The sequence below is a fragment of the Xenopus tropicalis genome, chromosome 5 (assembly GCF_000004195.4).
Source record: "Xenopus tropicalis strain Nigerian chromosome 5, UCB_Xtro_10.0, whole genome shotgun sequence".
NCBI classification, from domain to species: domain Eukaryota; kingdom Metazoa; phylum Chordata; class Amphibia; order Anura; family Pipidae; genus Xenopus; species Xenopus tropicalis.
In genome coordinates, this window is record NC_030681.2 from 98,372,408 (window position 1) to 98,391,198 (window position 18,791).

Consider the following 18,791-nt stretch of genomic DNA (forward strand, 5'->3'; position numbering starts at 1 on the left):
TTTCAGCTATGAAGAGTAAAATGCAGTTTCTTACCTAGCAGTGGGGATTTTGTATTTAATGAAATAAATAGTGAAATAACTTTATACTGTAGACATTTCTTTTTCCTATCACAGGGTCAACACTCAACTGCTGGCTTTCTATACCTTTTTAAATACCTGTGTTTATACTGTTTAATATTTATATTCTTCTGGGTACCAAGAGATGTTGTCAATAAATAACTTCACAGCAGACTCTCTTCATTTTAAATTTAGAATGTACAGTGTCTGATCTATGGATTGCATTTTCTGGCTTGGTTTCAAGTCTTGTTAGGTCTATGTCTTTGACCTGGCTTCTTATTCCTGATTCCTAGCTCTTTTTGTTATATATTTTCTCCTGTTATATAATTGCCTTTTTGTCAACTGTATATATCTGTTATTTGACTCTTGACCTGGATTTCATTATTGTTTGTCTTTGGCCTGCATGGCCTTAACTATTTGTCTTCTCCTTTTTTGCTACTTCTTCTTTTCAGATATAGCAATATGAAAGTAAAGTACTAGCAATCAATGTGCTTAAAGTTATGTGTTCGCAAACATCTTCGTCAAGCAGTTAATCATTCACCTAAAGCTTCAAGCTGAACGCTAAACCCATTTATTGAAGTCTACAGAGAGTGGCACACAGTAGATAGATGTTTTACAGGGGTGATATCCATCTTTAGGCAGTGTACATGAAAATGTATTTCAAAGTACCTTAATCCTTACCATAATTATTCATTTTCAAGTAAGGCTTGGTTCCACCTTCCCAAAAGAAGTCCATAAGAGTCTATTAAATAGTCACAAGCCTCAAGTCTTTAAAATATTAAATCTACTTGTCTACACAGTTTTCCAGGGCAACAGTTCACACATCAATGTAACCAATATAAACCCTAAATACATCTCAGGAGGGACATATAAAACAAAGTGATCCATACATAATACTTCATGTTGATATTCTGATTCGTGGTTTCATTGCCTAGAGCTTTGTCACTACTGTGACTTACACAAACATGCCCTACAATTAAATCAGTTGTACCTGATCTTCAGATGTTTTTTTATTATACTTGAGAGGTAAGTCATACTACATTAAGGTCAAAATCATGTAGTAATAATATGTCCAATCGAAGGCGCAGATTTTCATGCCAAACGTCATTCTGAATTACTGTAAATATCTAACTTTTTCTTGTTTTTTTTTTATCTTTCAACATCAAATGCCCAGGATCTCTTCTTGCTGTTCTTCTTTGCTTGAGTCTAATCTGAAAAATAAAAAATTTTGTATCAAAGCAACATGTGCTTCGGCTATCTCTAGATAGCTATGTAGCTCCTTCCTATTGCTTTGTCTTTCATATCATTTGAGGTCAAATGTCTGAAGTCATTCTACTAAACTGAGAAAAACTATTTAAAGTCATCAAGGTAATTACAAAAAAAATCCCTGGAGTTTATGTCTTCAGAAAAGATTAAAAGATCTCAAAGGGGAAGGGATTGTGGAGAGCAGGAAGCAATAGGCAAGATGTAGAACCAATAAAGCTGCATTGATTCCAATATCTAGATGGAAGTGGATAGCTCTACAAGTAATCTTCTAGCTACGCTAACATGGGATAGACATTCCAAAATACAACAGAAATGGAAACCTTATTAATATTACATGTATTTAAACTATTTCAAGTAAGATCATACCTGAGAGCTAACATTCTTCTTGAGACTTAAGGCCCGAGGGGCCTACTCTCTGAGAAAGAGCTAATATCAAATGTATACATGAGATTATTTCTAGTCACCCAATGATTCCTTTCTTAAACACAAATGCATGCTTAGATAGGAAGGAATCATGGGCTAAAACTATACTGCAAAGGTGTGTACCAGTCTATATGTCGATGATATTAACTTAGCAAAGGCCACTTCTCATAGAGGAATGTCCGGCAAGCAGCAAATATTGTATCTCCCATAATTCCCAGCTACAGTCAGATTATTCCAGGGCAACCATTTTGGAATTTTAGCCTTGGAAAGCAAGTTGCAGGTAAAATTTATTTCCTAAGAAAAATTTATAATGAGGCAACAGAATTCTTAATGAATCAGATTAAATTGAATGTAGGACTGGTCAGACCAGGGATGACTTTGATATAGTTGGCCAGCTTAAATATATTAAATATATGGAATATGTGGAAAATAGCAGCATCCCTGCCATTAGTGTCCTAGTTTTATACTATACAAAAATGAAACAACTCACACAATACTGCTCAATTTAATTCACTGCTAGTAAATTAATAGCCAGGTATTCTGCAGGGAGGAATGCTCAAACAATTAGGCATAACTTCATAACTATGAATCATTTCTGCATATTATTTCCACTTTAAATAAGGTAATATCCCTTCAGTTTTCAATTGTGACGAGTTTTGGTGAATAGTTGCTATAGCATCACTGTTTTAGCAGATTATTTTCTACTTCCCACCAGAGCCACCCACAGATTACATGGAGCAGCAGTGGCACCAATCAATGCATTTTTATCCTCCCTGCCTGCCTGAAAGTCCAGCAGTTTTTATCATGCATCCAGTTAAGTAACACATACTATAAGCATAAAAAAGCACACACTAGTTATACCTTTTTAAACATTATCTTAGATTTCCTGGTAATTTGATTTTTTTATGACACATAAGTACAGTGCTTGTTTCCATGCATTATTTTCATTACAGGGTCTCTACACACCTTATACTTTAGTAACCCCATATATTTAGTGTTAAATGGAACCATTCTAAAGACCCCTGGAATTAATAATTAACTTGCATTATGTTTTATCTTAACACCTAAAATATGTAGGACATACAGTAGACACAGTAAAATTTAATTTTTGAGTCAGTTTTCAGAAATGGCATAACAACTTTAGAAAAGCTTTGTAATTTGATAGTTTAAAACCATATTTCAACTTTTTATAATGTGTTATCTCACTTTTAGAGACATTTTTAGCTTTTTAATTTAAAGCACATTTATGATGGTCAGTAGTGTCACTTGTTACAAAAAAGAAATGTAATTATACTATGCGGTTTATCTATAAATGGGATATATACAACTTTACAAGACTTTTGTCTAGAATATAACTCTATTGTACTATCAAGTATCAGTTAACTCAAATATGAAATTCAATTTAGGAGGCCATTTACTAACGCTCAGATTTTTTTTTCTGATTTGGATTATTTAGTACTAAAAATCTGAATCCTACAATTCACCAGCTAAAATTTGCTGTGATAATGGCAGATGTCCCTTTTTTGTGAGTGACAATTAAAAGTAATGGTTTTGGTGTGGCAATTCGAAAAAGTCTCAGTTTTGCAGTTCTGCAGCTTTTTTCCCGCATAGACTTTTTCAGGCTTTTAGGTAAATGTCAGACATTCGTGAAAATGAGTTTATTTGAATTTTTAAAAATAAAAAAATAAGAAATGTTAGCATTTTAATAAATATGCCCCTTAGTATTTATTTTTGTAATAAGCTTCCTTATCATAGTATGATATAATGAACTCCCTCATAGCTCTTAGAAGTAATTTACTATAAGGAAGTCAGTGTACAAAGTACCCCCTTTTTTGCATTTTGCACACAGCCTTCCTTCCATGGAGAATTTCCACAGGTCTCTGCACTCCATTTTGAAGTAAGTGACTTGCGGCTACCACCAGTATTCATGAGCAGCATGTAGGGGAGATATGTACAGTATATGGCCCCATCTCCCTTTCTCTAACTAGTCCTTCCAATAATTTGACTGTCCTTAGTGATGAATGAATATGTCCTGTTTCACTTCGCCCAAAAATTTGTGAATCTTTGAAAAGATTCGCAAAACGGCAAAAATTTTGCACGTCAAAAAAATTGTTGCATGTTTTATTTTTTTTACAAGCACAACAATTTTTTTTACAGGTGCAACAATTTTTTTATGTGGGCGCCAATTTTCAGATGCGGGTGACAATTTTTTTGACATGCAGCAAATTTTTCCGCTGCAAAACTATTTCTCAAGAGTTTAAACTCGACTAGTTCACTGTCAAGCAGATTGTGTACACATAGAGGCAATTCAACACAATTCTCCACAATCCTCCACACCAATGATTGGTCTTAAAGAACCCCAAACGAAGGGGGTAAAAGGCCTCTCTTGCACTGGTAAATTTGAATGTTCACCAGGGGGAACTCTGAACTGTAACGTTGTGCATAGCAATGTTGCAAGGAGACAGCTACTACTATCCAAAAAGCTGCCATCTACAGTTTGTTAAAAACCATTTGGATAAGTCAGAAGGCTATTCTCTGAACTAATGACATCAAAATAGAACTTGTTGGCTTAAATGAAAAGCAATATGTTGGGGAGAGGCAAACACTGTATTCTAGCTTAAGAATTTATCCCATGTGTGAAAAATCTTGGTATTAGTAGCATGGCTTGGGTTTGCTCTGCTACCTCTGGACCAGGGCAAATTGTCATCATTGATGAAACTACAAATTCTGAATCATACTAGTAAATTCTGCAGGAAAATGTCAGGGTATCTGTCCATTAACTGAAGCTTAACAGAAAGTGGGTCATGCAGCAAGACAAAGACTTTAAACACACAAGTAGATCTACCAAAGAATGGGTAAAGTTAAAAAAATGAATGATTTGGAATGGTCAAAACCCTGGCTTAAGTTCTATAGAAATATGATCAAAGGACCTAAAGTGGCTGGTTCATTTGACATCCCGCTGTTGAAGCTGTTCTGTAAGGAAGAATAGGCTAAATACCTTGAAGCCAATGCACAGATGTGATGAACAGTTACCAGAAATGTTTAGTTGCAGTTTTTTCTGCCAAAGTGGCAACCACAACTACTGAGATCAAAGATTTAGGGACTTTTGACACACATAAACTTTGAATTATCATTGGATTATTTTTCTAATGAATAAATAAATTAAAGGAACAGTAACACCAAAAAATTAAAGAGCTTTAAAGTAATAAAAATATAATGCACTATTGCCCTGCACTTGTAAAACTGGTGTGTTTGCTACAGTAACACTACTATAATTTATATGATAAGCTGCTGTGTAGCCCCGGGGGCAGCCATTCAAGCTGGAAAAAAGGAGAAAAGGCACAGGTTACATAGCAGATAACAGATAAGTTCTGTAGAATACAATAGTGTTTTATCTGTTATCTGCTATGTGCCTGTGCCTTTTCTCCTTTGAATGGCTGCCTCCATGGCTACACAGCAGCTTATTTATATAAATTATAGTAGACTTTCTGAAGTAAAAACACAACTTTTACCAGTGCAGGGCAGCAGCACATTATATTTTAGTTACTTTTATACACTTTCATTTTTTGGTGTTACTGTTCCTTTAACACATATTAGGGTTGACTCACTAAAGTGCGATAGCGCATATCTCATGCTTTTTTGCGTTGAAATTGACACGCAAAAAAACGTGCGATTCGCTAAAGTATTATCGCATGTGTTAGGTTGCATATCTCATGCCTTAAATAGCGCGCAACTGAATGCGTTAATTTTACCTCATTTTGTTAATTCTCGCGCAGAAATAATACTGACGCATGATTCAGAAACACTTAGACGCGCTAAATATCGCATTAGTCTATGCGAAAATTAACACCTACTTGGGGCAGGCGGTAATTATAGAAAAGTACAGTTCATGAGCTTTTGGCAACACAATATGGACTTTGCAGTGTTATTTATTCAAGTATGTGTTGGCCCTAGAGTGATGTAGCCTCCAGTTTGCAGGGAAAAGGTCATTTTCAAAAAAAGTAGTTTTACCAGCATAATGGTGTGTATGGCTAATATGGTGTGTGTGCGATAAGTAGCGCACGTGCGTTAATTAGCACGCTATGAGCCCGATTCACTAAAGTCCGAAATAAGGAGTGCTATTTATAGCATGCGTTAAAAATCTTATCACTTCTTATTTTTCGCTCGATTCACTAAAAGGACACTTGTCATAATTAAGAAGCGATGTTCTTGGCGTTATTTATCTTGTGACGACATATTTTCAAGCAACGTGCTGCGTAATATGTTGTGCCCTGCGTAATATATTGCTTGAAAATATGTCGTCGCAAGATAAATAACGCCAAGAACATTGCTTCTTAATTATGACAAGTGTCCTTTTAGTGAATCGAGCGAAAAATAAGAAGTGATAAGATTTTTAACGCATGCTATAAATAGCACTCCTTATTTCGGACTTTAGTGAATCGGGCCCATTGTGTTGAATAACGCACGAAAATAGTCTTCGCGACTTCAATAACGTAAACAGCATTGCGTCTAAATGATCACAAATATGCTTTTCGTGAATCGTGTGTTAAGATGCGAAAAATAGGACGCAATAACATTTTTAACACATGCTATAAATAGCGCTCATTTTTACGCACCTTAGTGGATCAACCCTATTATGTTTTTGACTTTGGGTTTGGTTGGGTTCTCGTCTAGTTGCATAAAAACAAAATAGGTAATATTAAAGCAGAAATATTACTAAAAAACTGCTATATGTTTATAGTATAGGTTTTAAATAAGCCTATACAGCTGTGCAGGTGGATGGTCTAAAAAAGCATTTATATCTTAATAATTCCAAGTTAAAAACCTGTTATATCTTCTCTACTACTAAACATTGTAGCAAGTGAAAAAAAATTAGTATATGTAGACAGCCCAATATGACAGAAGACTCATTGATGATAAGACAGATGGTTTGCCTGTCTATTATTCTTTCCTAGATAAACCTGAGGCCATGCATTAACGTAAGGGTAAATAAATATAAAAATGACTCATCATATGAAAAATACAAATGCCTTTGAATAAATGTATTAAGGGGGACCTGTCACCCAAAGAAATAATTCCAAATACTTTTTTCTTATCATATTAGTCATGCAAAACTACCTTTACTTACACTATACAAAATATTTAAATCTTGTTTGCTTTTCTTTCCTTTAAGGCACCATTTTGTGGGCACTGATGTACTGTTATTATGGCAAGCTTTGCATCATCCCCAAATCTTGTTTATGTGCTAGAATACCTAATGCCTAATGCCTATGCCTATGCACTGGCTACACAATTATAGGCAGCAAGAAGGGAGGTGGAATGTAAAGAGTGCAGTTACATCTAGGAAGTGCAGAATGTATAGTGAAAGTAAATGCTTGCCCCACCCAGGCAGAGCAGGCAATATATGATTTACAGCTGAGACTTTTAAATACCTTTATAACAGGTATGGATGTTTTAATTAAAAAAATGGGTTTCATTTTTAAAAGAACTTTTATTAAACAGTTTCTTTGATCAGTATGACAGGGCCCCTATTACTTTTTGTTTTGATAGCTTTCTTGCTATTATAACAACTACAAATTCATTCATGTTTTTATGAAGTATTTATAATTTAATATATTTTTGCAGGTCAGTAAAGTAAACTTAATTGAAAACAAAATACAGCGGCTACAAAGAACGGTACCATTTTAAAATTAGGCCGGTAGACTGGTGCATTCACCATTTTATTCTATTTTCTAAATAAAACAAATGGCTCTAACTGTATGCGTAATTGCATACAATTTGACATATAAAAAATCTCCAAAATACAGTACTCGTGTGAAGTTGTGCAATTATTCTAGCAGAAGGGTTTAGGAAGGGCAGTGTGAAGCATTAGAAGATCACTAAAGGGGAGATCTGAGAGTTCAGCCAGAGCCCATGTCACTAGGGGCACCAAAGTTGCCCAGATTTCTAAATTTTAATCCATCACTCTGCTATGTGACACAGCAAGCAAGAAGGTAAAACTGTGATTTAAATTGCTAGCATTGCTCTCTTTTCTGCCAGTTACACAGACACTTAGCCTGCAGGAGAGGCAAGTGCTTTGTCCAAATTGCAGACTATTTTATCTTTTCTTGCCAGTCGCTCTTCAGTGCTTAGCAATGGGTGCACGATTCTTGTCACAGAACAAGTTTTGCAAACTTTTCAAAAGGATCTAATCACATTGCAGCTCTTTTCTGTGGAAATAAAAGCGCACCCAATGCTGAGCAAGAATAACAGATCAGCAAGTGAATATAAAATGGATTAACAACGTCTTAGTGAAGAATGCAGGGGCAAAGCTGGGCCCCAGGTCGCCCAGAGGCAGCCTTCCCTTGCCAAAGCTAGAGATGTAGCGAACTGTTCGCCGGAGAACTAATTCGCACGAAAATCGGGTGTTCGCAAGTTCGCAAGTTCGCGAACTTTTATCGAAGTTCGCAATTTCGCAAGTTCGCCTTAGCTGGAGCCAAATTTTGACCTCTCACCCCAGAGCCAGCAGATACATGGCAGCCAATCAGGCAGCTCTCCCTCCTGGACCACCCCCGGACCACTCCCTTCCATATATAAACCGAAGCCCAGAAGCTATTTTACATTCTGCCTGTGTGTGCTTGATGAGTTAGCATAGGGAGAGAGCTGTGCAGGGGTTTGAGGGACAGTTTAGGTAGCTTTGCTGACTAGTAATCTACTTTCTACTGCTCTGTATGTAGCTGCTGTGGGCAGCTGTCCTGCTGATCTCATCTGCTGTAACCCAATAGTCCTTGTAAGGACTGCTTTTATTTTCTGTTTTTCTGTTTTCTCTATTTTTTTTTTAATTACTGTTACTCTTCTTTTCATTGTGTACTGCAGCTCCGTCTGTGTGTGTTGGAGACAGGTGTGCTGCTCATAGTATTGCACTAAGCACCAACCACACATTCACATCATTTTTTTTTATTTGTGTTTTTTTACTTTGCTACTGTAATTTATAGAGCCGAGTGCTATTAGTCTAGCTGTGGGGGGCTGGTGTGCTGCTCCTAGTAGTTCACCCCCAGCACCAACCAGAGATCACTTTTTTTTTATTATTATTTTTTTTTTCATTTAACTTACTATTCTTTAATGTGTCCAGTGCTGTTTGCTGTTATTCATAGTACTAAACATGTTACACATAGTAGTGACATTGCATTGCAATAAGATCACCTGAGCGACGTTTTTCCACCAGCAATAATATATTCCGTATCCACTACTGCGGCGTTTTGTCTTTGCGTGTGAACCGGCTGTAACCTTTACACGACTTGATTGGCATGTAGACGCCGGACGTTTTAAAGCAGTTTATTACACAAGTTTAGAAATGTAGTGTGATTTCTGCCCTTTACAGCACAAAACGCAACGCTGTGTCAACAACGTATTTTTCAGAGACATTTTTGCCCTTGATCCCCCTCCTGCATGCCACTGTCCAGGTCGTGGCACCCTTTAAAAAACTTTAAAATCAGTTTTCTGGCCAGAAATGGCTTTTCTAGGTTTTAAAGTTCGCCTTCCCATTGAAGTCTATGGGGTTCGCAAAGTTCGCAAAAGTTCACACTTTTTGGCGGAAGTTCGCGAACGGGTTCGCGAACTTTTTTTGTGAGGTTCGCTACATCTCTAGCCAAAGCCACTCACCCTGGGTTGAGAAGGGAGCCACATAGTTAGTGCAAAGATACAGGAAACAGCAGTCTAGAAGTTATTTCATGCCCAAGATTAAATGTACTAATGCACAAGTACAGTATATATATATATATATATATATATATAAATATTGCAAAATGGAAATTTTTATTCTTTTTTGTGCTCATTTTTTTCCATTTACAACTTTTATTAAATTCCCCCATAAGACCACTGACAGAAGTGCTAAAGGCAGCATGTTATGCCCCTTAGTGCTCAAGTAGAGATCATCTGTCCAGGGTCTGACTGTGATCTGTAGTTTAAGCTAAATAAAAAATCGCAGCATCAATGTGCACAGGTCAACCCTGTCCTTATTGCCTGTCATTTCTCTCACTACATAGTGTGATAAAGATGCCACCTTTAATATGACTATGTGCTGAGATGCTTTTCTTTACCCATTGCTCATACTGTGCCTTGGATGCTATTATGTGTTGCACTGACTATATATAGCAATGGGAAAGCTATTGCCAGCAGGGGCAATTCTGCCCCCAACACTGCCCTGGCCTTTCTTATACTGCCGCCTAGTGATGAGCAAATTTTTCCCCATTGGTGAATTTTTTTGCTGTCTCTTCAATGTATTCAGTTTCGCAATTTTTTTGGTGAAGCAAAACGGGACAGATTCGCTCATCACTATTGTTGCCCTGAAAAGGGTAGGTGGATGTTGACAGTCCATGTCATTGTAAAACAACCCAAGGCACGCTAAATTAAACCCTGGCAGGAAGTAGAACGCAGTATTGGTAAGGAGGGTACACAGAGAGGTGACAATATTTATTACAAGGAAGCAACTTCCTTCATAAATGTAGATAGATCAAAATAACAACAATAAAAGGATAAGCTAGGAAAAGGTAGCAAGAAAACAAAGACAGAAAGGTAATACAGCAACATCATTAGCAAACTATAATAATTATGAGTTTAAAAAATATTGATTTGTGTATTTTTAACAGCCAAAGTAATAAACATACTTCTACTGCTCCCTTTTCTAGTATTGCATTTACTGATATAAATTGTGAGCAATTATATCTATATGTCAGTAAACAAAGATGCCCTTTGATTTAGAGGAGGACCCTGTCACCCAGATATAAAAAAAAAAACGTATAATAAAAGTCCTTTTCAAATTAAACATGAAACCAAAATTCTTAACTTTATTAAAATATTCATCTTGGTATAAGGTTATTTAAAAATCCTGGCTGTCAATCATATCCCGTATCCGTTTTCTCCATCCCAGGCATGGCAATTACTTTCACTTTAATTTCTGCAATCCTTACATTTTCCCTCCTTTCTCACTGTCTATAATTGTGCAGCCTGTGCATAGACATAGGCGTTAGGTCCCCCATTCTGGCACATAAACAAGATTTTTGAATGATGCAAAGCTTGCCTAAATAACAGTGCCCACAAAATGGTGCATCCCTGCTTGCTGTGATTGTAAATTTTGAGCCTGAAGGTACCAAGATTTAAATAATTTGTAGAGTGTAAGTAAAGTTTATTTTGCTTGACAAACACAATAGAACAGAATTTGGAATTATTTCTTAGGTTGAAGGGTCCCCTTTAATTTGATATAATTTATTTTTTATTTATAACTTAATGAAGGATAATAGGGATGTGCATACTGACAAACTCTTGTGTAAGGTATTTTTACTTTAGCTGCCCGCTTATTAACAGTATATGAATTAATACCTTTTGTTGTTGTTTGGTATTTCACCATTTCTTTTTTTGTTTTAATTTCCTGTCCATGTCGATATTTCATTGGTCTACTTGTTACAACAACCTGTAAAAGCGAAAAATAATTGCCAGTTAAACAGTGATAAAACCATTAAAACAGTGCGTACACAACAGCTAAATTGTGAGAAACTGTATTCTTCCTCACCCTTTTCCTGCTTGTAAGTTAAACTTTATTGGCATATTTTCATTTTACATGTAATAAGTTAAAGATATATGGAGTATAAGATGGGGTATATTTACTACGAAATGTCAAATGTGACAAATTTTCATCAAAAATTAAGATTTGCCAAAACATTGTCAATTTACTAAAAGAAAACTTCACTTTTCACAATTAGCCAGATGCAGTAATTAGCCCGATCCAATGTGGCTAATTACTTTTATAAAGATACAATCCACACTTAAGAATCTTGTTATTATCTTCCATGTTAATATTCCACATACCTTATTGCCAGACTATTTTCACCAATTACAATTGCATGGGGATGTTACACTGACGTAATCATGCAAAGCATTGAAGCCAACGAAATTACAGAACTTTTTTTTTCAATATATTACAATTTATTTTCATAATGGATCTGCAGAGAAAAACAGTAGTTATACAGGTATTAGCATTACAGCAGCATTATATTTTACTTATTTATATGCACCTATTAGTCTAAAGAAGGCACGATGACTAACGCATTATATGACGTGCAGCCTATCTGAAGGAGCAGGCGCTAAGTTCAATGCCCTTGAAATTTAAGAGTTCTTCCATCTGTGTCTCAGGCTATTACACTTGAAATGTAGATCTGGAATTGCTAGGAGTTCATTTCACCAAGATCTTTGCCATTTCAGCTGGCAATTTAGTGTTATGTTCAAAACTTTAACTAAACTATGGAAACCTCTGATTTTGCTGTCCTTCCGCAGTTTGACCTTTGAAATTCCTGTCTTCCCATTATTTCAAAAGGTAAACCTTTGAAATGAACGACTCGCTACAGGAAAGGTCTATAGTGTTTCCCATATTATAAAGAATAAAGGAATCAAATTTTAAAGGGGAACTGGCTCTGCTACAATCATGCACCCACATTGTAATGGATGTTTATTGTTTTTTTCCTGTATTTCATTATTTTTTCTTAGTTTTAAATAAGAGTGTGTTGGTTGGAGCTTGTAGAAAGTGTTATGAGGCATATATTGCCAGCAATCACTACTCCTCTAAAATTGTAATAACCTTTGCTTGTGTGTACATTTTGGCATTTTTACAGTTTTGCCATTTGTCTTGTGATTCATTATCCTGTTCCTGTTCTTTGCTTCCTGTCTAAGCCAAGTGCAAGTATAAAGCCGGCTAGTCTTACCTGCCGTGTTATAATAAATGTACCAGAAGTTACTGCGCTTGCCTAACTGCTTCATCTGCATCTTCGGCATAACAAATTAACCCACTGCTAGCCAAGCAGTTTATCACAAAAAATATGAATAGTAACCCTTGAAACATGTTCACATTCACTATATGATCTCTGACTGTTGGTCTCTTGCTCCTCTCCTCCTTGCATACATGTGATTCTCCCTATCCCTTAAGCCATTTTGCGCAGGCAAACTTAAGGGGGAACAGAATGGGAGAGAGAGTCTGAGGAGAAACTAGACTATAGGGAGAAAGTAATACAAGCCATAAAGAGACACTAAGGGGGAGATTTACTAATCCACGAACACTCCGAGCGTTCGATCGGCGTATTTTCGGCGACTTTTTCGTACTTTGCACCAAAATTTGTGCAACCAAAATGTATTGTCCCGGCATGTACGAAAGTTTTGGATTCATTCAAGCTTCGGTATCGTGACTTTCCATGGGCCAGGTTGGAGCTGCAGTGTGCCATTCATTCCTATGGGAGACTTCCAAAATCATGCACAGAAGGATCAAAGTCGGAAAGGTTTTCCTGCATTTTACAATTGTTCGGATACGAAAATTTTGTGATACGTTATTATTGTGACTAATGTGATTTTTTTTGTAAGCATATTCGTGATATTTGCGATCTTGAGAAACTATCGTATCCAATCCGAATTTATCCCATTCGGGATTCGAACTCTCGTTTTCATGAATGTGCCCTAAATGTGCATATTCAAGAACAAAATTTGATTTTCACAATGTAAGATTCTTCTTAAGACAATTTTTACAATGAAATTTTTTATTTTGAACACTTTCAAAAATCCTTTACAAATGAATAGAAAACTGTGAAATTTTGTGGAACTGTGGTGAGTTTATTATAAGTAAGATACATGTAGCCACCAAAGCTGCCATTCGGGCTTAAATGGGACTGTAATGCCTACATTTGCATAGAAGTTTAAATAAAGATTGTTTGGAATTTAATGGGTTTAGTAATTAAGTAAAGATAAACATGGTCTGACTGGCCCACCAGGATACCGGGAGGAATCCTCGTGGGCCAAAGTCCATTTGGGTTCTGCTGCCTGCCACAAGCCAACCATCTACTGAAAAGTAACAGGCACCTGTTTTTCTGAGAAGCTGAAATAAAATAAAAATGCTGTGCTTTCCACTGTGGAATGCACAGCCATCTTTCATTTTTGCCAGAGTTTCAGTTCAGTAGAAAGAGGCGGAGAAGCAGAATGGGAGCTCTTAGAAAGAAGCAGATATTGGCGGTCTTCTGTGAGGTAATGCTTTCATTCTATACATTTTGCACTGATATAACTGGCAGATCTGGGGTTAATATGCTTATTACTCATCTTTTCTTGAATCTTACTGGTAGGTCTTGGTCATTTATAGGTAAGGACAGGGGCAAAGGGCCTAAAAATGTTTTAACTGCCTTATGCTTTGTGTATTTTTTTAGGTCCACTTTTGCCCTAGGCCCCATATTTGTAAGATGCCCTGCTGATGCATTTACATAATGGATGGTGCAGCTTGTGGGTACACTTATGTGTATGGTAGACCTGGGGGTGAGGTTTTCTGGTGGCCCTCAGGAACCCCAGTCTGACACTGAAGATAAACGGAAACTCTTTGCTACTATGTATAACACAAGACTACTGCTGCTGCCAAGCCTATTTGCACTTGCTTAAGAAGATGATGACAATTTACATGAAAATAAAAAAGTTCACTTATGAATGCAAGTGCGTTGTCCAATGAGCAATTTTGAATAAAAATTGCCATGTTGTTTCCCATAATACCAGTGCAAGTAATTGCAGCTATGCAAGGATTTGTGCCAACTTCAATTACATCTGTGTATCTGACTTAAAATTGTCAGGGTGGTGTCATTTTAACTGCTCACATAAAAATTATGTTTGTGTGCCATTCTTTAGATGCAATTGCACTGTGTGTATTGAAACAGCCCGCAGTGGGAACATTGGAATAACAGCCACAAAGTGGGGGTAGCTTTAGGGGTCCTTGAACATGATTTATCAGAACATATTGGCAAGACACAATGACACTTGGTGCAAATACGTGCAAGTATGGGGAACATAATTAAATGCAAGTACTTTTAAGGAATAGAGTCAATAAGTGTAATGACTGCATCCATTTTTTGCGGCCACTGTTGTAGGTGTAAATGAGCCCAGTAATCTTTCCACTTTTTGTTGGCTATGCCCCTTTAAGAACCCTGCATGTGCTTCCCCCATGAAATAGAGAAATGGGCATCTAGATATAACCAGAAGGTAAGTTTAGTTTTCATGGGGTGCTCAAATTGAACAGACATGAATGTGGCGGTGAAAAATTACAGAGGCTGTATTTAAAATTAATTAAAATAAACGATTTCCTGCTTTTCAGTTGCCTTTTAATGTATTGCAGTAACTACAGAAGAAGTTCTGTCTGTATACATTTTCACAGTCATACTTGATAGCTTTATTAGAGTATGGACAGTCTTCGTGTTACAGTTATACATAATAGTTATATGGGCAGACTGGCGTTTCTGTACCATTTCTTTGACATAACTATATATGATAATCAGATAAAATATAGTAAAGTAAGTAAAGTGCTGCTTCTCTGTTTGTTCTGTACAAACATTTTTTCCACTGTTATTTTGCCACCATAAATAATAAAGGCATGTGGAATTTACACATATACCAATGTAAATGTACTTTTATGTGTTTTTGAACCGAGTAAACATTCAAGTACATCATGTTCATGGATCTAGCAGTGATCCTTTTGCCAGATACAGAGCCTGTCAATGTCACTGGGACCACAATATTTATATAAATATACACTCTATGTACAGAACTGCCTATCTTTCTTGCTATAAAATATGCCAAACTTTCTAGTAAACCCTTAAAAACATGGAGGATGACCTGTGAGGACTTAAGACTGTACTGGATGCTTATTCAATCTATTTCACAAATATAGTTATTATTATAGAGATATATATATCATATATCCACTATCGTTTGCTGTGGTCGCTGGCTGATTCCAGCATTCTATGCGCTACAGAATATGCTGCCTGTTAGGGCCGGCACTGCCATTACCAGGGTTGAAGTTAGGACCAGGGAGGAAGTGGCATTCAGACAAGTTAAAATAATCATATGTTTGGTATCCGAGGAGTTAAGAGCCTCAGAATTCAGGCTTAGGTGAGGACAGGCGGCAATCAGAGTAGTCAAAACCAGGCTTACACTGTCTTACACTGCCTAGCTATTCTCAGCACCAACTGATTGCACTTGATTGTGCAATCAGTTAATGTATCTCATTGGCAACCAACACATTGCACAAGTTACAGTATACAAGATCTGATAGGGCATCCTCTTAATATGTATAGATTCTAATTTGGAAGCAGCACAAGTGAAATATGCATGTACATGTGCTTACATTTCTGAATTGTATTATACGCACACTCAAATATATGTTTTGAAAAAGCATCCAATCTATTCCAAGCTGCAGAGATAAAGGTGGAGAATTTTGCGCCAGCACTTGTGTTGTACCACTCATAAATAAGCCCTTATCTATGTGTAATGTATATATATATATGCAAGTTTTTATTTTTTTATAATGGCAACAGTTTGCCTTTAAAAATAAAAAAAAAAATCTGTTGTTAACCCTGCTCGCTGCTCCAGGTCTGCTGTAAAAGATGTGAGACAATCAATTATATTTTCCATCCGTTTGCCCATTGAAACTTTTTAGGTGTCTGAGGATGACTGCACATTGCTTCCTTCTCAAACAGACTATAAACTTAATGAAATAGTGGAAATGATTAAAATTACTTATTGGAATGAAAGTGGTTGTATGTTTCCATGAACATATTGCGTTAGGATGCCTTATACTGAACATTTTTCCAAAAAAACTCTTTTTTATAATTAATTAATAAACAGTTGTTTTTTACATTAATTAATGATTACATGTTGGAAACTATATAGAAAATGCCAGAATATTCCAAATATAACATGAGCTGACCTATTGTTAAATGTTAAACAGTAAATGAAATTTCTGGCATTTCTCACTGCTGCCTGTTTCTCTGGGATGTAGGAAAGAGAGCACATTTATTTTCTGGTAGGTTTGCCAGGAATCATTACCTTTAGCTACTGCTAAGCATATACTTTCTCTTTGCTAAAAAAAAAGTGGATTATTTCTGAAGATTGTTAATGTTAATGTGCGCGTTATTTCTACATAGGTACACAGTACAAAAAAGGCACATTGATGATGTTGAGCCTTTTCAACTTATAGCTGAAACCCTTCTGAAGCTATTTTCAATTTGCCTAAGAAGTGATAACATTTCTGAATCCAAAAAGAAATTTGAACCAGTCCATAAATTTGTTCTAAGAGTTCATTTGAGTAACCTTGCACTTTCTCACTTGCTAAAAAGCCTTCTTTACTGAAGCTATCTAATGTATCTGCCAGTACAAGCACTTCTGAGAGAAAATTCCTCACAGCTCTCACTGTAAGAAAAACACTTCTTTCATGTGGTAAAATAGAACCTTACTTTCTCTAATCTTAAAGGTTCACCATTAGTTCTCTTACTTATAAATCTCTTACTATTAGACCCTAGATCTGTGTCCACTACATGTTCAAATTCAGCAATAATGTCTGGCTGTCTCTTCTTTCAAGGCTGTCCTCAGAACACTGTAATTCTTCCATTGTTACTCCCAGACCTGGCAAAGGTTTAATAAATAGGGTGCTGACGGATTGTCAGTGAGTTAGAGTTACCCTATACATGTTTCTGTCATGGTAGGGTTTTCTATTTGTTTGCTTGAGATGCAAATATGAACTTATAATTTAGGAATAATGTGGAGGCCAGCTATGCATGCTATGTCTGAGTCAATGAACTGCCAGAACTACACAACAGCCAAATGATGAACTGCCTCTATTATTGCTTTGTGAGTAACAGAGGGAAAAGGTGTTTATATACTCTTGTACTGATAAGTAAAAGTTCCCAATTCTTTGTAAAAATAATATGATAAAGAAATCTTTAAAAAATATATATGCCAGATATTTTTCAACCTGTTTTTACAATGTTATTATTGGAGGAAAATGCCCACATTGTCTACACAATAATATTTATTTTATGGAACTTAAAGATTTCTCATTCTTTACTGTGGGCAGCACCATGCTGATCTATCATTATATAGTACGATACAACCATGTTAGCTTCACAACCTAAATGTCTCTTGGCATGACAACTACTCAGAAGTTAAAAACACCCTTTCTAAATTCTGTTTATCGACATGTAAAGGGACTGGACATCCTATATTACTAAAAATGTTGTTCTTCTCCCAAATAACCACCTGTAGATCATCGATGAGCAAGGTAATATTAGTGAGGTGTAATGGCAGATTTTTTTTAAATGTAAAAAGTGGTCAGTATAAAAAGACAACTATAAATTAACCGAGTTTCTCATTGAGATGATGGGTCTAATTAAATGATTTCGTAATTTTTTATGAATTTTGGGGAAATTGTATTTCTAAATGGCTTGTAAAGTTCTCAGATCATTTGGATACGAAAATTTGTGGCTTTCGGATCGCCAATACGAAATTATTGTATCTAATCCGAATTTTACCCAATTCGGGATTCAAACTCGTAGTTTGATGAATCAGCCCCTTAGAGTTTAGTTTAATCTGAATACTAACTGCAGGATCTTCACCCTGTTCTCAGACACCAACAACTAATAGTCACTTTTGGGATGGGATATTGAAAGAAAGACACCCTATCAATTTCAGTCAAATTATTCATTTTGCTGACCCAGAGGATGCACCTCACACCCTACATCACCCCTTTATTTCTGACTCAAATACTGACTACACAGTTGGACTTTTTTTTTGAACCATCAGTTGTATAGGCCAGTATATATTTTGTTTTGTCCATATATTTTTGTATAGTCAGTGTAATTGCAGTGATTTAACAGTGTATACCATTGAATCAAAGCTACCTTAACTTTGAAGCCATATTATTCCCTTAATTTCACCATTTTCTGGTCTCTCTCTAGTTCTATGACATTTGTAAACCTCCACTGCATTTTTAATAAAAAGCATTCAAAATGTATTCTGTAAATACTTAAAAATTCTTCTGCATCAAAGATTCATTATCAAGTGAAACACAAATTGATTCAAATTACTAACACTCATGTATAAGGCCATTACTAATGAAGCCCCTCCCTATATTTCAGCTGTGATCTCAAAATGCACTCCTTCACGCAACCTAAACCTCTGACCTTCGCCTCTCTTCTCCTCTCATTACTTCATTCCATTCCCAA

At 36.1% G+C, this 18,791-nt stretch overlaps 1 protein-coding gene across 1 annotated transcript in view; it reads right to left on the reverse strand.

The window, feature by feature from the left end:
• Nucleotides 1-605: 605 nt before the first annotated feature.
• The window catches only part of myom2 (myomesin 2), a 136,312-nt gene continuing 118,126 nt past the window's right edge, over nucleotides 606-18,791 (reverse strand). The window contains exons 39-40 of the mRNA XM_012963482.3: nucleotides 11,104-11,194; nucleotides 606-1,268 (exon numbers count right to left, since the gene is read on the reverse strand). Of these exons, the coding sequence (XP_012818936.2) occupies nucleotides 1,264-1,268; nucleotides 11,104-11,194 (96 nt within the window). The 3' untranslated portion in view covers nucleotides 606-1,263. The remainder of the gene's footprint in view (nucleotides 1,269-11,103; nucleotides 11,195-18,791) is intronic.